General features: G+C 37.3%; 1 protein-coding gene across 1 annotated transcript in view; it reads right to left on the bottom strand.

The window, feature by feature from the left end:
• Window positions 1-22,763, bottom strand: part of USH2A (usherin) — a 775,536-nt gene that overhangs the window by 591,640 nt on the left and 161,133 nt on the right. The window contains exon 13 of the mRNA XM_059905730.1: window positions 11,315-11,498. Within this exon, the coding sequence (XP_059761713.1) occupies window positions 11,315-11,498 (184 nt within the window). The remainder of the gene's footprint in view (window positions 1-11,314; window positions 11,499-22,763) is intronic.

Below are 22,763 nucleotides of genomic sequence, written 5' to 3'. Positions count from 1 at the left end.
ACTGATATAAATATAATGAAAAAACTTCATTCTGACTTAGATTTCCTGGACCCAAAGTTGATTGTAAAAATCACTGTTTTGGCATTTTGCCATGGTAGAAACTAAAACCTGCTTCCTCAGAATGAATTATTCAAACACTCACTCCATGTCAATGTCACAGATTAGGATAAGCAATTTTGGCACCATGAAGCCTTAGAGAAGCAAAACAGCACACGTAAGAAGCCTACCACCTTTAAACAGAGACTTTCCATAGGGTGCATCTAAAACAAAAGTATGGCTTCCCCTATATTTTCTAATAAAGATGCTGGATGGATAGAGTTACTTCATCTCACTGCAACTTTTATGGTGTGATCTCCTGGGTAATCATTCAAGACCCTTAAAAAAGCCGATAAAAGCTAAAGCTGCTAAATAAGCTGCAAATTTGTTTTACGGACTAATATCACTTCGGGAATAAGTAAAGTACAGTTTGTCTTGAAACCCACTCTACTGTAGTTTGCCCTTTTTATGTCATGATAAAAGGACATGTTTCCCTCCAAACAACTATACTGTATCCTTTATGCATAGACACTGCAGCAGAACTCCATCTCAAATAGATATTTTGTTTAGGTGTTTAAGTATTAGATCTGAAGAAAATTATGCGTGGAAATTAAAATGGAATTACAGAAGCAACAAAATATTTAATTTGCTCCTAACTTCATTATATGCTATTACTTAGAGTATATTGTTCGTCGGCTTTTAATGTAATATTGGTAAGCATAAGCAATAAGAGACAAGCTTCTCTCAATGCATATATATATCACTGCACCACTCATGAGTAAGTGTCTCTCGAGTATTTCAGCTTTTATTACCATTCACTCATGAGACAATCACATTTATTTTACATACAGTACATTTAGAGTAATAGTTTCCAGTGTATAACATAATTCCTTTCCTTGATGGAGATCTATTTTCTTCACGTTAACTGCTACATGCTTAACTCCAAGGCAGCTCTGTCAATATACATGGGATATTAAGTTCCAAATCCAAACGGAATAAATAAACCAGTTCTTAGGAAAGCATGCAGTGTTTTGAGTAACTAAATGTGACTCTTCCTGATTTCATAGTCTTCTTATCCGAGCCATTGTTATATGCAACTTCTCTGACTTCTTATAATGGCTTGACTTTAGTAAGAGAGATTTTTACCTGGATGAAGTTCATAGGAGACTTTTCTGAATATTATAGTTTGTTTCTAGCCTAAAGGACGCTGGGGATAATTTTGTAATTAAGGTTTAAGTAAAATGATTCCTGTAAATTTCTCAGCCATTCAAATATAATTTTAAACATTTCCAAGACTCTTTAGCAGATAAGCTACAAGTTTGATGTCATTTTATAAGTTATCCTTCCTCAAGAGCACCTCCTAAGTGAAATACATTTCACGTTTATTAAAACAAAATTATACATAATGAAGGAAAAGACATTTTACGCTTAGAAAGAGAAACACCAAACTAAGATGAATTGTGATATTGATTTTGTGAGGATAAATGGTTTTTGTAATATTAATATAAAGAAACCTTTATTACACTGACTCTCCTGGTACAGCTAGGGCTTCTCCCGCAATCTGTTTAAAATCTTCATTTTTCATCCTTATGGGAAAACCTCACTTGCTAAATGGATTTCATAAAGAGTAATCTGTCAAGATTTATATAGATAAACAATTTGTGATGTTTATTGACCAGTTCATTATGGTTACCATTACAGTTCTGTTTGGGCCCTTACATAACTTAGTGTTTACTGGATAGAATGGGAAAGAAGTTAATTAGCTTCTGTCTCTTAAATCACAAATCTCATATATTTTCCTTTCCAGAGAGCTTCTTCCAGTTGTGCAAACAGTAAGAGAAAGAGTTATCCTACTTATTACTATTGCGGAAACATCACTATGAATGAAGGGAGTGAGTTTCAATACTGTATCCCGTTGTCAGAAACTTCATCATGTGAGGAAGAGCTACCACAATAGGACGCCCATGGATACGGTCCAGGATATAGATAACTTTACTGACGTTTCTCTTTGGACACCTCTCTTCTGTCTGGAGCCTCAACTCATGGGTAACATCAAATTGAGTTAAAGATATTGACTGACATAAATAACATTCACTGAGGGCTAATTATCTCCCAGGACAGGACTAGGCATTGAACACATAAGGATGAATAAGATAGAATTGTCCCTGTCTTCAAGGAGCCCTCAGTCTAGTGAGAAATGAAAACATGGAAAGAGCATTAATAAAGATGTGTACAGACTCTTTGGGAACACAGAAAAGGACCGACTACCTACTCTGGTGGAAAAGGATGGGGAGAGGGAAAGAAGTAGTAAGAAGGAATCCTGGAAGAGAGTGTTTGGACTGAATATTAAAAGATGAATAGGAATAAGCCAAGCCAACCAGGGAGGGGAGAAAAGAGAGAGATAAGACACAGCAGGAGAGGCTGTGAAATTTTAAGCAATTCAAAAATTTTGGATATAAATTCCAAACAGGAAGGTGGTGACAGATAAAGCTGGACAGGTAAGCAGAGGTAAGATATTGCTAGATTAGGTGCAATGGTGACAGTGGTAGGAGCAGGATAGATTTAAGAAATGTTTAGTATGTAAGATCAGTAGGATGGGGTGGACAGATTGAAAAGAGACGTGAAGAAGGAAATAAGGGCATGGGGTTACTCCCGGTTTTCTAATTTGCTGATGGGTGGATGATGGGGTTATCATATAGCATAAAGAACGAAGGAGGAAGAGACCTCCAATTGCTGAGAGATTTTAGTCAAGGATTCTTAATAATCATTAAGAATAGAAGAGGAAGAGGCTTCAAGGCAACTTGGAGAAATTGGACAAAGAGTTTTCTTCCATCAGTCCTTAGCACAAAGACTAGCAACCAGTAAGCGTTCGATAAATATCGTTGAATAAATGAATGAATAAAGCCCTAGAAAAGCTTTAGACTTAGGACACCACAGATAAATCTAAATGTGACACATAGCTTTAATAACAATGTAACTCCTTTGAGCCCTTTCTGATTGGCATAGCTCTCCCCCTGGCTAACCTCTCCCCAAGGAAGGGGCCACTCTTTAAGGGCTGGCCTTCTATTCTGACTCCCTAAGGCCAGAAGAGTTCTTGGTTCAGTCCTTTTGTGCAGGATCCCATGAGTGCCCTCCAGAGGAGTTTGGTTTTCCCCTGGTTAAGATTCTATCCCATCTCTGCAGTGGACGTGTGGTCTGAGGTTCCTAGTTTCCCTTTCTTCACAGCCAACTAGTAGCACCAGATTCTCTTAGATCCGACGTCCAGAATTATAAGAGAGGGATGTGGGGCTTGGAGATCCGTGTGTGTGAGCTGAAAGCCGTATCACATGGCTTATTGGAGAGCAAGTGAGCAGTGCTGTCTCATCAAGGAGGGAGGGGTCTGCAGTGCTCAGCACCCCCCCCCCTCCCGGTGAAGTCTTCCTACAAGTAAAGGGACTCATGAGAACTGGACCTGGGCAGTGACTCCCTTGCATCTAGACAACAGTGCCATCTGAGTCCAGGGTGGGGACATTCCTGTCATCTGAAGAAGAGCTCGCTAAGCACAGTCCTGTAGTTGGGCCTCTGCCACTTTCTCTTTTGTTGGCACTCCACCTAATCACAGGGAATGTAGGCCACGTCCAACATGCTAGTCACCAAGACCAGACATTTAAAAGGAAAAGAAATCCCAGAAGACTCACTATATTAACAGTAACACACATGTTTATGTCTAGAAGCTCTAGTGTTCCTTTCCTTAACCTCCTCATTATATGAACATGATAACTTTGAGGTCTGAAAGCAGAGTCAAATTCTTAAAGTGCTCTCAGGGAGAAGCGAGTACACTAATTCTGTGACCCCAGAAGGCAGAAAGTAAGGTCGGTCAAGAAAGTCACAGGAATGAAATTTTTGCTTAATATGAAGAATAAGATTAGAGTTGTTGGAAATAAAGATGATCTGTTTCAGAGACAATAAGCTCTTTTTAGTCCCATGTTTTCAGCAGAAGCTGAATGATCAGTTATCCTTAAAGGTGATTTATGTAGAAAAATGTATACGGTACAGTTTAACCAAAGTTACTTTTAAGCTCCTTTCCAAATCTATAGAGTTACGATTCTACAATGCTTGGTGGGATTAAGTAACTTGCTCAGGGCTCACTGACTCTGGTTACAGACTCAGCAATCTTTATCTAAAAGGACCAGACTAAATATTTTAGGCTTTGTGGCCAAATGACCTCTGGGGCAACTCAACGCTGCTGTAGTAGTGTGCAAGCAGCCATAGACAGTATGTGAAGATTGAGTATTACTGCGCTCCAATAAAATTTTATTTCCATAAACAGGTGGCAGGCCAGGTCTGGTCCACAGGCCACAGTTTGCTGAACCCTGGTGTAGTAGGTTGAATTATTACCCCCCAACAATGTCAAAGTTCCAATCTCCAGAACTTGTGAATATGCTACCTTACTTGGCAAAGGAACTTTGCAGATTTGAGATGAAGAGATTACCCTGTATTATCTGAGTATCTAATGTAATCACAAGAGTCCTTATAGGAGACAGACAAGAAGGTGAGAGTCAGAGAGAGAAGATGTAAGAACATAAGCAGAGATCAGAGAAGACAGAAAACACTACTGTGCTGGCTTTGAAGGTGAAGAAAGGAGCCATGAGCTAAGGAATGTGGGTGGCATCTAGAACTGGGAAAAGCAAGGAAGTGGGTCTTCTCCTGCTGTCCAAGATAAACGTAGGCCTGCTGACACCTTGACTTTAGCCCAATGAAACTAACTTAGGACTTCTGGCTTCCATAACTATAAGATAATAAATTCATGTTGTTTTAGGCCACTAAGTTTGTAGTAAATAATTATCATAGCAGGAATAGGACACAAATAGGCCTGGTCTAGTAGAACAGCCATAATTGGAACCTAAACACCTTGATGCCAACACTGTTATTCCTATTATATCACATTGAATAAATGCTACTAGTTTATAAAAACTGACATTTCTTAGAGAGCCATACAGAATCTGTATTAAAGGAGAATATATCATCTAGTGGTCACGGTAGATTGCAAAAATGACCACAATTCTTCACCTCTCAGTTTATGAAGGTCCTTTGCAACTAACTGTGCAATTCCTTCCATCAAAAAGTAGAGTCTAAAAAAAAAAAAAAAAAAAAAGTAGAGTCTATTTCTCCACCTCTGAATATGTGCTGGCCTGTGACTTGCTTTGGCTAACAGACTAAGGCAAAAGTAACTTTGTGGCAGTTCCAAGCATAGGTCTCAAGTGTCCAAGCACCTTTCTGCTTTCTCTTCGGGAACTCATCCACTCCCTCATGAGTGAGCCCTGGCTAGGTGGCTAGCTGATGAGAGGCATGTGGCCCTTTAACCCCATCACCCTAGATAAGAACTAGCTGTCTAACAAAGAGTCACAGAGGAGAATGAATCTGTGAGGAACATTCCCCAACATTCCACTGTGATACCACCAAAGGACAAGAAAGTTATCTGCTTCCCTTTGAAGTCATTGATCTGGTTCTCAGAAAAAGAGACCAATTGAGATCCCTTGGAAATATACATGTGAAAAGATGGCCAGACCAAATCTTTAACTTAGTGGTGAAATGGAGAACTTGTGCAGTAAAACCAAAAGTAATCTGGTCACAGAAGAATTTTACTTTATGTTTTAGAAGTCTGAGCCTTTTGATTCCCCGGCCAGCCTAGATCCCAATTCCCTACCATCTGAGGGAAATCACAGTTCATTGTGTGTCAGCTGGTCAGTAGGAGACACACAGTGATACTTCTAGCTCCTTAAGGCTAAAAAATGACAATATACCACTAATGAATGAAAAGAAAAGAAGTCATTATGGAAAAAATATTTAGGGGATTGTGAGGTTCGGATGGTATGTGAGAAAATGGTGGTGCCCCAGATAAACTGGAGCCGTCTTGCGGGCTGTGGGAAAGAGGACTCGTAGTTACAAGTCAACTTGCGGACAGTGCCAGGGAGTGCACTGTGTCAAATACGGGTCTCAACTACCCACTTAGACAAACTGAATGTGGCCCATTTTTGTCTCATTGTTTTTGGTTTAGACAAATATGATATACTTTTATTTATTTATTTATTTATTGCTTTATTGATTTTTTCAGTGGGCAGACTTTTTTTGCTTCATTGTTTTCAATACTGATTAAATCACGTTTGCCTTATGTGTCCAAGGTAAATGGAGTGATTTTTGCACTTGGATCAGCTTTTTAAAAACACATTGCCCTTTTTTGTGATAGGGCGCTTTTGAAGAATGGACTACTTGGAAGAAAACAGGCAAATGATTTTCCAGCTTGTTACTGTTGTGTTTGGTGCATTTTTTGTCACTGTTGCTGTAGTTTAGGGTCAGGCCCTATTTTATGTTATTTATTTTGCCCTTGGGAGTATTAAAAAAAAAGTATATAAAATAAGCCAAGAGAAAAATATAGCAAATAGAGCTGTGCACAATAAAGAGAAGATGGAGTAGGGTAAGGGATATGTGTGAACTTCACGGAGGGGTTAAGTAAAATCCCCTGAATATATAAATGGAAAAAGCAGATGAGAAAGTCAATTTATTTTCAAAATCAATGAAGAGATACAATGATACTTGTATCTTCTCCTTGCTTAAAAATAAAATACTTATAATCTTTGTCCAATTCTGGAAATTAATGAAATAAATTTATACTTATAAGTACCTACAAGGTACATTCAAAGATACATTCAAATGATTTTAGATGGTTTTCTTTCTTTTTTAAAAATTTTAACATCAGGGCACAAATAGTTATTTTCCTAACTGCATGTCTGTATACATTTAGATTACGAGTGGATTTTTTTCCTTCAGGAAACAAAAATTCCTTATACTAGATGGAATCCCATATGTTGTAGCCATCTTTGTACACATTTTCAAAATAGTCAGTGTTAGTATATATACACAAGAACAACCAGAAGTCAACAAAGAGATTTCAATATCATTCAGGAAAGGAATGGAAAACATAAAAAGAATAAAATCCATTTTTATCTCTTCTCAGTGAGGAGCAAAAGTATAAATTCAAGCAATTCTCATTGTCACATTTTGAAACATCTTTCTCTATAACCTTCTGTGCTAGAGGATTTCTTCTCTATCATTGATGTTAAAGTGAAATGCGACAGTAGAATTCATCAGTGGAAAAGAAGGGTCAACTCTAGACAAGGGCATTCCAGATGACTGATTTAACAAGGGACAAATCCTGCTGATTTCTTTGAGCCCTATGTGGTTAAGGGAAGCTTTATTTATTTCAGAGAAGCTGCATTACACATGGTGGCTCTTGCTTTCAATAGCTCTTTCCAGCAGCAGCGTATGCTAATACCAAGAGCCAACCCTGCCCAATCTGAGAGCATCCTGAGTTGCACGTGGGTGGTACAGACTTGAATAGTTATTTTAAGATTTATATCCCTTTCACTAAGATGATGATGGCATGAGACTTTTATTTTTTAAATTTTTGGCAGAGGTGAGGAAAGTAATGCAAATGAGAATTTTTTCTGTGTTGGTTATATTAAGAATGGGATGCATGAGAGGCATGCAAATTTAAAACTCAGAGAGACAACTAGCCATAGGCCTAGAGCACATAATGGAGATCTGAAGATGTGATAATATATTTGAAAGTCACTTACAGGCATGTAGAGGTTGAAATCATAGATGTTGATATGTAAGTTGAAGGGCCAGATTAAAGAATACTAATCATCAAAAGAAATAAAAAACAAATCAGAGAAGCAGAATCTTGGGAGTCAAAGGAAAAGATGATTTTAAGAAAAAGGGTGAACAATAAAATAATTAGCACACTGGAAAACCATTAGTCATAAAAAGCAATCATAAATTAATTTTACTTTCATCTTTCACTGATCCTTTAAATATATCATATGGGGCTAATTCCCCTGTCTGCCACCTGGATATAAAGTGAGTCAATTGTATGGCATTTCTGGTCTTTCTTAGGTAATTGAAAGTCCTACAGTTACTTTAAGTTGCAAAGCATGGGTTCAACAAGAAGAACCAAACTGGAGGCATCAGATTTCCTGGTTTTAAAAAATATTACAAAGCTATTGTAATCAAAACGGTATGGTACTGGCATTAAAAACAGACACACAGACGAATGGAACAGAATAGAGAGCCCAGAAACAAATCCATGCATATCAGTCAACTGATCTTCAAAAAGGGTATCAGGAACACACAATGAAGAAAGGATGGCCTCTTCAATAAATGGTGCTGGCAAAACTAAATATTCACATGCAGAAGAATGAAATTGGACCCTTAAATCCTCATACACAAAAATCAACTCAAAATGGATTAAAAACTTAAAGTTAATATCAGAGTCTAAAACTACTAGGAGAAAACATAGGGAAAAAGCTTCTTGACATTGGTCTGGGCAATAATTTTGTGGTTATGACACTAAAGCTCAGGCAAAAAAGCAAAAAGAGATGAACTAAAAAGCTTTTGCACAGCAAAGCAAATAACCAACAGAGTGAAAAAAGACAACCTATAGAATGGGAGAAAATATTTGCAAACCATCTATCTGATAAGGGGTTAATATCCAAAATATATAAGAAACTCATACAACTCAATAGCAAAAAACTCCTAATTTTAAAAAATGAGCAAAGGATATTTATAGACATTTCTCCAAAGAAGACATGCAAATGGCCAACAGGTACATTAAAAGGTGCTCAACATCATTAATCATCAGGAAAATGCAAATCAAACCACAATGAGATATCACCTCACATCTGTTACAATGGCTATTATCAAAAAGCTAGGTGTTGGTGAGGATGTGGAGAAAAGGGAAGCCCTGTACACTACTGGGAATGTAAGTTGGTACAGTCACTATGGAAAACAGTATGAAAGTTCCTTAAAAAACTACAAATAGGACTATCATATGATTCCAGCAATCCCACTTCTGGGTATATATCCAAAGGAAATAAAATCAGGATCGTGAAGAGGTATCTGCACTCCTATGTTCACTACAGCATTATTCACAATAGCCAAGATAGGGAAACAACATAAATGCCCATCAATGGATAAATGGATAAAGAAAATATGGCATGTGTGTGCGTGTGTGTGTATGTGTGTGTGTACTTCCTTACTTGACTCAATATAATTATGAGTCACCTAATAAGGAAAGATATACAATTGTATTTATATGACACTTGTCATAAGTCTTTTTTTGCTTTGAACTCACACTTATTCTGGATATTTTACACTATAGAAGCTACCAGCTTTTCAAACTTTGGCTCTATCTCCTAGACTACAGCCCGCACTCATCCCTTTTATTTTACTGAGTTCTGCTTTCCTAATTTTAACCTTGGCACCTTGTAATAATGTATTTGTTGTTGTGGTGGTGGTGGTGGTGGTGTTGATGATGATGATGATGTATTTTATACCTACTTTTCTGGCTCTTCCTATTCCTCATCAATTTAGGTTAACATTTCAAGCCAGCTTTTAAACCAGGGACTCTGATTCCCACATTAGCCAGTCCTACTGCAGGGTTATAGATGATAGAACACTATCCGTAAGCAATTCTTGGTCCTGGATTAGATTGGGGTGGGTAGATAAATGGGGGAGAAGCAGAATGGGGTGAAGATCAGCCTGAGTTTACAAACACTGAAGGGTAGGGGAAGCCATGTAATGAAGGGAATCAGGTTTCACTTAAAGAAAGTTAAGTGAAAAAACCAAGACAATTAGACATCTTTTGGTCATTAAGTAGGGGTTTCGGTGACAACACTGGCAAGAATAACAAGGGAGATCAGTAGAGGGGAAATGGGTAAGTGACTGGCACAAAATGTCATAGATAGGCATGAGTATTCCAAGGACAGCTGACTGGGGAAGATATTTTTCTCTTGGTAATTAAGTGTTGCCAGAAAGACTATGGAAAAGACAGGAAATCTAAAGACAGGGGCTGCCAGTAGTGAAACAAACCAACCCCAGAGTTCCAACTGGGGAATTTGTGAGATGGTCTTTCAACAAAAAGTATGTAGAGGGGGTAGTAGGTGCAATAACTGGCCCTGATTTTACTATCAAGATCCTGGTAATACTTTTTATTTAACATCTACTGTACCATGTGTTTTCTATACTCATTCAGAGTGATTTCATATTTGTAGAGAAGAGCAGTAATGCTCTCAGACTAACCAAGATGATATTCCAATGGTAACAGAAGTGGAGCAGCATGGATTTGAAAAATAAGATATGTAATAAGAACACAAAGTTGTTTTAATAAATATTTTAAATATTATATTAAAGTTTTTTAATCAAATTGAATTTTAGTAGAAAGCCAAATGAACTAGCTTGAGTTCTTTTTCAATAATTTACCGCGTCACACTGTCCACACTCTAATCAAGCTGTTAATGAAGAGTGCAACAGCCAAAAGGCAGGCAGCAGGGGGATGATGAGTTGAAAAAATAATCTCAAACCCTTGAGTACTTAGCATTTATATTTATAAACACACACAGACACATATTGAGAAACAGATTTGGTTAGTGTGTGCAGACACAACACTAGTTACTTGGGGATAGGAACGTCAAAGAATTCATGGATACAGTCCCAATCCTAGACAAATTTATAATCTGACCAGACCAAGAAAACACACATGGAATTGGCATTCCAGCACACCTACAAAAGTACAGCAATGAACACATCTGCATGAAAGCAAATGCCCACAGATACACAGGAAGTAAGAAGTAGAACATTAAAGACAGTGTAACTTTGAAAAGTGGTTAATTTACTTTCAGAAGGTACTTTACACACTGGGAAAAAAAAATCTTATCACTGAATTCAAAGATATGTTTCTCATCTGCCAGTCTTTAAACCTAAATTAGAAAGGCAAAAGGAACATAAATGAATGCAGTAATAAATTCAGGGGCCATGTAGAACAAAGTATATACACACATATGATACCTATCCTAGCCTGTGTGTGTGTATGTGCTTGTGTATTTACTTCTATGGATATTTCTTTACCTGTCTTTCTACACATCCAAATTTTGAGTTCTTTACAGAAAAAGGATTTTATCTTATTAAATATTCCCAGGCCCTAATACTGGACACATCTATCAATGTACAGCAATCCACAGATTGGAACTCTAGGAGATATGCAAAGATTACTATTATGTTTAATAAGTGCAGACATCAAAGAATAAAAGAATATATCCACAGACTAAGGAGGACAGAAAATATTCCTTTTTACAAAAGATACTGCCAAAAAATCACTGTTAGTAAAAAAAAAAAAAAAAAAAAGTAATTACAAATATAATTTAGTAAAAATATTTAATTATTAATGCTTATAAACACTTACCTTCCAGCTAGAGGATCAAATCCAAAGTAAAGTTCTTTACAATGGTCACAACTTTGCCCGGCAATGGAATCATCTTGGCAAACACACTGACCAGTCAAGCTATTACAGATGTGATTCACTGCACCAGTCTTGTGGCATGAACATGGCAGGCAGCCAGTGGCATTGTATGGAGAAATATAAAAACCTGGAAATGAAGCAATGAAAAGTTTTTATTATACTTTCTACCCAGTCTTTTCTTTAAAAAATAACATTTTGATTACATTGAAAAACAGAATGCTCTACCACAGCACTATCTAAGTCCCCGTACCAACGTGGCTGTAGCTGTTCTTTATCAGTATGTCAATTATGGCCAAAGAAAAGCTGAGTAAATAAATGACGTTGTAACTGGGTGTCTTCCTGGCACCTACGATTCAGTGTACGTAAAACCTACTTCATGATCTTTCCACTGAAGACTGGTCCCTCCTCTAATCACCTCTGTTTCAGCAAATAGCACCACCATCTATTGCTTCAGTTGCTTCAGCTAGAACTCTGAGACATCTTTGGTAGGATAGCCTGATAAAATACAGGATGCCCAGTTAAATTTGAATTTCTGATAACCAATGATTATTTTAGTAAAAGTATGTCCCATGTGACATTTGCTTGTATTAAAAAATTATCATTTGAAATTCAAATTTAACTGAGCATCCTATATTTTGCTAAAACTGGCAACTCTTGAGTCCTTCACTTCCCTGTGCCCCTACATATAGCAAATTACCAAGTCCTATGAATACTGTCTTCTAAGAATTTTAAATCTTCTACTCTCCATCCCCACTGCCACCTCCCTGGTTAAAGTCACTACCAAGTTTTCTATAGTTAACACTATGTACCAGAGGCTATGATAAAAGCTTTATATTCACGGTCTCATTTATTTCTCACTGTTAGCAATGCTAATAATTCAGGCATTATTATGTCCATTACATAAATGAGACAACTGAAGGTTAGGAAGGTTAACAAACTTTCCTAAAATGATAGAGTTGACAAATAGCAGATTCAAACCCAGGCATCTCAACCACAGAGGCTGGCTCATTCCCTAGTGTCCCTCTTGTCCTCCTCCAATCTATTCTTCATAGTGTAGCTGGAACCATCTTTTTCAGAGTGTAGATTGAACACCTCATTCCTCTGTTTAAAATTATTTGATAACTTCCTATTCCCTTTAGGAAAAAAATAAATCCTAGCACAGCTTCCAACCCTCCGGTAAGGTCCTGCCTCTCTCCCTAGTTTCATTTTACAATTCATCCCATCTGCCCCACTCATACTTCATTCTGTTCTTGATGCCTAAACGCTTTTCATGGGCAGTTCTGTCTGCTGAAATGATTTGGACCCACCTTTTCTGCTTAGCTCACTCTATGCATATCAGGTCTTGTGACTTCCTCCAGTAACCTATTCTGGGTTAGTTTAGGTATGCCTGTTAGTTTCACAGCATTCTACTTCCTATAGAGTGCTGATGAAAATTACAGTTAATCTCACTTCCACCAGACTGTAACCACCCTGAAGGCAGGAACCTCATCTGATTAATTCATCATTGTCTCCCCAGCATCCAAGACAGTGCTTGTCACAAAGGAGGCACTTGAACCCTGGAATTCACAAAACTGCACCAAATTATTAGGTAGGCATTGATCCCCACAAGTACTATATTAAAAAAACAAAACAAAAAAAAACCCCAGAATTTAGATTACTTATAAAATCTGTATTTTTTCTTATAGAAAAAGAAGGGAAATAAAATATGATTCAAAAATATCTTCCAGTTACTTAAAATTGCTTGGACCCAGAAGGTGGAAATCAACAGTTATAAAATTAGAAATGCTTTGGACATTTGGATGATGAAGCAGGCATATGAGGGAGAAATGGTTCTGGGTGTTGTGTGATATGTGTGTTTGTGCATGTACGTGTATATACACACACAAGCGTGTGCATAATGTTACAAGGAATTTTACTGAAACAATGAATAAAGCTCTGGCAAATGAAAATAAGTTGTACAATTGTGAGGATCACTAGCTTACATATATAAAATATCAGTGATACTGAAAGAGAGAAAAAGCGTGAGCACAAAGGGAATCACTCTGTGTTATCTATTCTTTTGGGGAAAAACCAAAAGTAATTGGAACACTGTAAAATTCATTTGAGGCTCTAGTTGAAAACAAGGCATTCTTTTACAGCTATCAACAATTAATTTGTTATTCTTCTCCTAGGCCCTGCATATTCTCTCTTAAAAAGTTTCAGGAGGAGTAAAATAGAAAAGAAAGAAGTTCAAAATCTGTGCCATTCAATTGGAGAGAACTAAGACTATCATTTTTGATAGTAATTTGCAACTAGATTCTGCCCTTTGCTTCTTTGCATTCACCAACAGCAATTTGCTTTACATGTGTTGCCAGAAATAGAGTATGGCCCTGACAGTTATTACATATTTTCCTATCTGATTCACCATGTGATCAAAATCACACATGTAGAAGGCTTCTATTTTAGACTCAAGACCATTGTGGCTGGGATTCTGTGTATTTTCCCTTGTGTGAAGGTACCTAGGTCCTTAAGGTTCATGATGATGGCATCATTCATGTACTAACAGCTCTGCAATTTGGATAAATTCCCCATTAGCACAGATACTTAGAAGTAGAATTAATCTGGACTTTTTGCAATAGGTTCAAGCCACAGAGAATTCTAGAACAGCTAGGAAGGATTTTTACGAGAAATGATTTGTTAGATGAGTCTGTAAAGACCAGGAGTGTAGATTTAGGTGCAGAAGATTGGGTTGCCCAAGTTTTGGAGACTAAAGAAGGGCACAGAAAAATCAGAGGTATCAGCAGAGAAGAACAAGAAAGGTATTAAAGCACTCAGGGAGGCTGCAGCCTGGAAGTTAGGGTTTCAAGGAAAAGACTACATTAGAACTTGTCTTAGGGTTAATTCCCCTCCTCCTCTCAGCAGCATGATTATAAAGGTTAATCCCACCAGTATTTCAGTTGTCCTATTTTTAAGCAGTTCTGATTAGGATGACTCAGGTACTTTCCTGCTCAACGATTACTTTCTGCCTTACCTGAATGTGCCTAATTCTAGACCATTACCTCTCCTTTTATGACTCCTAACTACAGAAAACATTTTCTCTTCCCTCCCACTTAAACTTCAGCTCCTGAGTGTAGCTTAAAGATAACTGATCTTAATTTCTTTCTTTTTTTTTTTTTTTTTTTAAACTCAATAGATTTCTGATCTCCCTCCATTAGCTCCACTTCATCTTCCCCAAGTACGTGTCTGCATTATTTTAACTGGTCTTTTGGAGATTTCTTTCCATGGGTGATTTTGTACCACAGTTTAAAGCATGGTCATTAGGACAAAGGTATTACCTTCCATTATGCAGGGCTGAGAGCTCACACATAGAGAGCCCAAATCAGCCCACTAAACTTTCTTCTTTTCTCCAGTTTTCTTTCTAACTCCAGTCCCAGACCAGACAAGTCTCATGTGGGAAACAATGTGTTATACAGCTAACGCAAAAAGTCACCCATATCATAAAAGAGTATTGCTTTATCCAGGAGAAGGCTTACAGCATCCTTAAAGTTCAAAGTTATTAGCCAGGCAGCTGGTACCCTCTCCTGTAGTGGCTATTTACACAGCAGAGTACCTGTCTTGGGCATAAAAGAAGAGCCCATTTCCTAGAAATGTCCCTCCTGAGGACCGTGAACAACTAGGCTTTGCTAAGGTCTGGAAATGGGAGAGAGAAAACAAGTTTAACCTCTAGGCCTTATTCAGAAAAGGAGGGCAGAGCTTGAGGCTAAGCACTAATTAGGAGCCATTTAGAAGAAACAATTCTCATCTTAAACCAGAGAATGGACACCATGTTAAGAGAAAAGTCTAGGGAGGAATTTGTGGCTCACCTACCCCAGGTAACAAAAGACTGTTTGAGAAATGGTTTTGCGAGTCAATCTTTTCAAAATGAAGTGTAGGAGATGATGCTAATTTTCAAATTAAAATAACAATAATTTTCCTCCATTTGGTGGTTTTGTATAAAAATCATGCTAAAATTACTATTCATAGATTTGACCAAATGTTAACAAATGCATAAATAAATATGATTATTCATCTCAAGCTATCATTTCTCTTTAAACATTTGAAAAACTCATTTTCGATTAGTTTAGATGTAAATGCCCTGCTCCTATTGCTTCTTCCTGGACTGCTTCCCCTACTTGAATACCTTGCCAAATCCTATTTGTTTTTAAAACCCAGCTCAGGAAACACTACTAAGTTCTTTATGTCTCCCAACCTTCAAGAATTAATCAGTCCCTTCATTTTACTACTTCTCTATCCTGTGCATTTCTAATATTGCACTTATCACAAATATGTTATATTTACATATGAGTCAGTTTCCCCTACTAAACTGTAATGCCTTAATATATTTCTGGTTGTATATCTTACAGCAGCAGAGGCTCTGGTGTATAGTAATTTATTCAATAGATGTTAATTGAAAAAAATGGATATATGAAGGAAATGGATAGATGGCTGAAAGGATGGATGAGTAGATGGATGGGAGGATATCTGTTACTCTTTACAATTATCAGATGATATCTTTAATACTGAAAAGAAAATGGTAAACATAAATCTGTGAGTCATGAGAGTGGTTAGAAGAGGTAGGGTATCAGGGAGGATTAGTAGGAAATGTATATGGATAAGCACGATAAATTCAAAATGTAATCCTTGCCAGATCAACGGATGGAACAGAGCTTCAGAAAGAAAATATGACTCCAAAAATATGTCTCCAGTTCGTAGAATGAAGGATAGAATAAGATGCTTATATAAGGGAAATTATTCTATTGGACTTTCTGTTTTATAAAAAACCTGGTTTTCCTATTTGAGTATCCATGAGAAGCCTTCATAAGTACATTCTCTAAGAATCAAATCCAATAACAACAATGAATATAAAGAAGCACAGCTCTGATTGATTATGTCTGAGAGATTACAGTGCACAGATACACATGTATATTCATAATCCACAGCAAAACTTTTTCTTTGCTCTCACTTTTCTCAGTCTCAATATTTTTCAGATGCATGCTCTGAAGTGTCTGTCCTATGCCATGGCAAACATCTCAAACACTTCTCTAACTTTGTCCATGGAGTAAGCCCATTTCTAGACCCTTCAGTCAGATCTTCATTACTTGATCACTGTAGCTGCTCACAGCTCTGTTCATTTTTATTTTGTAACTATTACTCAGATTCAGCACAACAAATGAAATATCCCAGGACCTGAAGCAGTAGCGAGAAACATGGGTTGAGATGAGTTTGAGTGTTGGGGGGAGGTTACAGACACTTGTAAGAGTCTCTATTTCAACCCACCCTCAAATATTTGTTAAGTGAATGTTTATAACAAATAAAGAGTTATTCAGAATAAAAGTTTCACTCTTTCAGAGTGCAGATTCTGGGGTCAGATGGACTTGGACTTGTAAATGGGCTCTTCTACTTAATGAGATTCCATTTGCCCTAAGGAAATAATACTGGTCCTTTCATCACAGAAATAGTGTGCATATTAAATGGAATTTTTTAAGATAAAACACTATTCCAGGGTCTGGCATACAGTATACACTTGGTAAATATTATCTATTATCATCATTGTGATTTTTACTAGGCAGTTTTCAGTGAAAGTGGGATTTTCCTAAAATTTAAATAATGACCTGTCAATATCCTTTTTTTTTTTTTTTTTCCCAGATGTGCGTAGGATTGTGATCCATATTTCCTATGACAAGATTCCTTCCTGGTGGTTTATTAAGGAAAAGGCTCTTATTCTGTGGTCTTTCTGTGAAAAACATGCTAATCTGGAAAAGCCGTTTCACCGAACACTGGGGCATGTGTCATAATCGGATCTCAACTTTGATGCACTGATTTTTAATGGAGTATCAGCCATCTAATTCTAATTCCATTGGCAGGGTCTTGCATGCAATTCTGGTTGATGAGCTCATTTCTTGACAAATATGATACGTTTCTTAATGAAACAAGATACTTTATTTTCTAATGGTCTGTATGAGTTATAAAAGCAAACCCAAAGTAAATACCAGAGGGAAGCATGAGGAATTGTCCTATTAGCACGAAACATGTCATGTGAAGCCGTTTTCATTATAAATTAGCCTTTATTTTATTCCAAAGCTGCAGGATCCTCAATAAACCCTCTCTGCCTCTAGTTCTCAAGGACAAGGGTGGGTCACTGGCTGGGGATGCCTTGACACCGTTCCCTGCCTTTCTCGGCCTGGCCTCTGATTAAGTGCCTGCTGCCAAATGTTATGAGGTCATCCAGTCCTGAAAAAACGAACCGGGAAAACATATTCAGTGCTCTATTTATGAGTGTAGGTATGTGTACATTCATATATGTACACACACTCCAAATAATTTTAAATTAAAGCATTTTAAAAATACTTAATGGAGGTTAAGCAGCGTTCTTAACCTCTTTTCGAGTTATTGAATGGCATGTTAAAACCAGTGTGGCTCTAATGTACCTTCTAATGTGCACTGCTGCTTTAACAAATTGCCTATAAATTTTCGTTGAATTAAGCCTATTCCTTGCACATTCCTAGTAAGGTTAGGTTAATAATACATGAGATTTCATTATATGCACCTTCCTTAATAATGCTTTTTACGAAAGTAGGACAAGAGTCCATGTGTACTAGTCTAGGATGGTCAGTGATATTTACAATCACAGATGAAAAAGGCAGGCTGGAGTCCTTGGGCTCCCTCGTTCACTGCCACTATCCGTCCTGCTCCCTCCGTGCCTCGATGCTCGCACACATCAGCGTGGTGTTCCCCCCTGTAGGATATAATCTAGTTCTCTCAGATGCGTTTAAAGAAGTAGAAAGAAAGCTTCCGATTGCAGCAGTGCATTTTAACGTGCCCACTGCAAGGCTGGCTACCATGAAGCATCCATTTATAATAAAGATACTTCAGGATCAGGGTTTCTTTTTTTCAATCTAAGTTCCAAGGGCAGAGACGATAAAACCCGGAAAACAAAATTCAAAGTAGTTTCTGAAGCTAGAAAAATGCAGAACAGAAAACAAAAGAAATTTAAAAAAAAAAAGAGGTCCACCAACACACTTTGACTTTTCCATAGGCTATGCATATGTGTACAGAATACCTTGTGCTGTCCAAAAACTGCATTAGGTCCTTAGGCCACTAGTGTCTTTCCTCCCTTGCAAGGTAGGATGCCATATCCTCCCTCTGTGTAGCTAAAGAAACACTCACAGGCTTGCACTATGCCCATGCCTAAAAAGAGGAGAAGGGCATTGAGGTATTCTTCAATGTAGTCATTCACTAGTTCAGGAAATATATATGGACCCCCCACTATGGTGATGTGCTCCATGCCCTGATATAGAGCACTGAACAACCTGAGAAAAGCAATGAGACTTGTAGGCTGGAGAGGAACAACCTATGTCTAGAAATGAGGTCATGGAGGTCATGGAGGTCATGGGCATTACAGACCATGGGGGCCATTAACGTCCATCAACTTTGCTGTTTCCTTACAAGGATGGAGAGCCAGTGCAGGGTACGGTGATATGATCTGACCGAAATCTGAACACATCACTTTGCCTTCATGTTGGAGAAGGATAAAGAGGAGAAACAGGGAGTTCAGGCAGCTATTGGGATAGTCCAGGAGAAACGTGACCACGGCTTGGACCAAGATGGATAAGTGAGGGTGGTGAGAAGTGGTCAAATCCTGGATATATGTGAAACCAACAAGATTGATTTTGATAGAAGAGACAAGAATTATGGGAAAACTCAAGGATGACTGCAAGGATTTGATCTGAAAAGATTAAACCCAGAAAATACTAGGGTAACATTTTCAGTTAAGCTTGGTTGATTGAACAATTTTTCCCTTCTAAAGTCCAAAAAATTAAATTAAAAAAAAAAAAAAAGAAGAACAGAAGAGGAAATTGCCGCTAAGGACAGATGTCTACAAGTAAAAGCCAAGCACTTGCAGGTGGACAGGCCAACAAGAAGCTAATTGACGCAGGTTTTCATAACTCTGGGGAAAAAGTGAAACTGAAGCCTTCAGAGATTTCTGAAGGCAGGTGTGACTTTCCCCAAACAGAAGGTTTTCCCTCTCACATTTTGGGAAAAGAAAATGAGTTTTCTCTTTAGAAGTTATGCCAGAGGGGGGTTGTACTCAACAGGTACAGGGATGAAGTGCTACAGTGAACAGGGGGATTATATGCAAGGGTACCTGTGATGGTTAATTTTATGGGTCAACTTGGCTAGATTTGGTGTCCAATTGTTCAGTCAAACACTGGTCTAGATGTTGCTATGAAGGTGTTTTATAGATTTTCCCAAAACATAAGAACATTAATCTACAGACAAAATGCCCCGCTGAATTACCAGGAAAAGTAGTTATCAAAAAAGCATCTCATCATGAAATTTTCTGAAATGAGGGATATAGAAATGGTAAAGCTTCTGGAATGTAAAAAAAAAAAAAAAAAAGAAAGAAAGAAACAAGAATCTAGTTGGTACTTCTAGAAGATAATGGTGAAATAAATTTATTGAGTGAAAAGGATTCTATATAATGGTACAATTTCAAACAGCTATGAGTATGGAATAAAGATAATTTCAGGTGTTTAAAATTCTAAAAAACAAATCACTTTCTTCCCTATACTCCTTTTCAGAAGCTACTGGAGCATTTGCTCTACCAAATACACAAACAAATCAAGAAAAAAGAACACATAGGATTCAGGAAACAGGGGATCCACCACAGGAGGTGTGAAGGAAATCTTCAGTACAGCTGCAAAAGTAAGACCTAGGATCCAGCATGCGACAGAACTACAGATCAACAGGCTTAAATCAGAACAGGAGGATCAGGAGTTCAGATCCTCCCATGGACGAATATATTCAGTGGAAAAAAAATACATATATATATATATATATATATATATATATATATATATATATGTATGTATGTATGTATATACACACAGACATCTCCTACTGGTTCTTTTTCTCTGGAGAACCCTACCTAATACAGATGTCCCTGTTAAAACTCCTGATTATTTCTCATTTCAATTAAACAAACCACTTAACTGACTGCATGCAATATACAAGGAATTATATCAATATTGTGGCTATGTAAGTTGCAGAATATCTTTACTGTCAAGATATCAAAACTCAAAGGAACTAAGACAACGGCACTAGTAAATAAAATACAAGGTAACTTTAAATATGATGATTATTTTCATTAATAGTGATGATCCCCATTCTATATCCTCCTTAAAAGAGAGGACAGTTTGCCATACACCTTTGGAGAGGAGTTTTGTGTCATCTGTACTTAGGCAAACAGCTACTAAGAAATTATTCTCCTAAAAAAGCAACACTATACCAGATAAATCCCCAAGAGAAAGGGGTCAGGAGACCATGAGAATTGAGTATGATTTTTCCAGTAATTTTTAAATTTTTATTTCTATCAAAATTTACGTGCAGATAGTTTTTAAAATCAAATAGAACTTAAAGACTCAGAATGTAAAATGGCAGCCTGCTGTTCCATCCTTCTCCCAGGAATTTCCCTGCCTAGAGCAATCACCTTCAACTCCTACAGATGTTTCTTCTGGCTTTCATTTCTCTATTTCTGAATAACATACATGTATTGTTACATCTCAACTTTTAAAATTTAGACTACTGTCTTTCTACTATAGAAAATGAATATTGAGCTCTTTATACCTCCTCCTCAATAATCCCTTTAGTTGGTTAAATCACTTTTCAGAGATTATCTTATTATGACTACATAAATCTATTTCACAGTTATACCCTATAATATGCTTGATTATATTTCATTTCTTGAAAAATTTGCCTCTGCTTAGTTTTCTAGGAATCTCTTAGATATTTCTAGGAATCAAAACTCTCCAATAGAACTCTATCCAAGCAATATATCAGTTTCTTTTGTCTACCCCTGATCCTCCTGTTCTGATTTGAGCCCACTGGTCTCTAGTTCTGTGGCATAGCTATATTCTAGGTCAGAATGAAACACTCAATAAATTTGAACCATGGATAACGACTCAAAAGCATATAACATTTGCTCTGTTAACTTTTGCTGGTTTATTTACAAAGAAGGTTATATACATCATGGTTATGTGTGCAGAAAACTGACTACTTTCTTTCCAAAATTAGAGATATTAACAAATAGTGAAAAAAAGTCATCTTAGGATATAAAAAATAATAATTGATTGCAAATTTAGAAGGATAAATCTGAAGCTGAAAGAACGTAGTACGCTGCAGCTGTCAGGTGGGCCATCTGGTCAACTCTCAATAATCTTCCTGTTTTCTGGGATACTTACCACCTTGCTCCTACCTGAAGGAGTGGTCCCTAGAAGCCATGCTTATTGTATGTGATCCTGACACCACTCGCCACAGTGAATTGGCTCAGACATGGCCACCCTGACAAAACGGAGTCAATTAGAATCTCACTCTTGGAACTGTAACCGAGAAGCAGCTAATGTCTCTCTGTATAGCTGCAACTAGAACCATAAGCAAACTCAGGAGACAGGGGTGGCTACATAACCACGCAGAGAGGAAGAGAGAAGCAGAGTGCCCTGCTGCAGAAAGAGACGGAGGGTGGGAATGAATGAATGAATACATATCAATGAGAGTTTTCCAGTTCCTGAGTCCTGAGTTGCTCCATATAAGGTTTTATGCGACAGTCACTGATAATATAGCCTCCATTTATGGTGAAGCTAGTTCACATTTTTTTCTGATATTTTATCTCAAAGAGAATTAACTATTCATCATTTGTTTTCTGTCTCTTTGGATTTACTTGTCACACTGACGAATGCCAAGGGAGAGGTTTGGTTCAATTCTCCTAAGCCGAGTTCCTTGTTTTGCAAAACAAGACTTTAGTCCTACCCTTCCCTGGCAGGCAAATCACCCTTCTGAATTTGCATCACCCTCATTTTCACAGGTTCAGATAACTCAGAGCTGATTTTGCTAGACAGGACAACAATTAGTACAGCTGTTAAACAACCGATATTTATATTTATCATAACCTCATGATGAATGTATTATAAAGGAAGTATATTGCTTTAGTTAAATCATATAAAGTCAAGGAGAAAGTTATGGATAGGGTCCATCTTTCTTCCAACTGGGAAGCCTGGAAAGATGGGTACAGTAGGACTGAACAGTAGCCTATTTTATTAATTTAATGGCATTAAAATTATTTTAGATGTTTCTATTTGATGCCAGAATATATAACTCATTTAGTAAAAACACTTGGTCAGCTTTTATTCAGAAAATCAGTTCATCATCTGAATATTTGGCATTGTGTGGATGATCAACTCAAGTTTCTCTTTCTCTAGAATATAAAATGTATTCTTGCTTTTCTTGTTTTTTTTTTTCAGTTGTTAAAAGGGGATTTACTTCAAGTTGAGAAATTAAATAAAAGTAAGTCTCAGTTATGAAATGTCTGATTGGCTGG

The sequence above is a fragment of the Balaenoptera ricei genome, chromosome 1, assembly GCF_028023285.1.
Source record: "Balaenoptera ricei isolate mBalRic1 chromosome 1, mBalRic1.hap2, whole genome shotgun sequence".
NCBI lineage: Eukaryota > Metazoa > Chordata > Mammalia > Artiodactyla > Balaenopteridae > Balaenoptera > Balaenoptera ricei.
The sequence above is the reverse complement of the archived record's forward strand: the minus strand, read 5'-3'. Positions and strand labels throughout refer to the sequence as shown.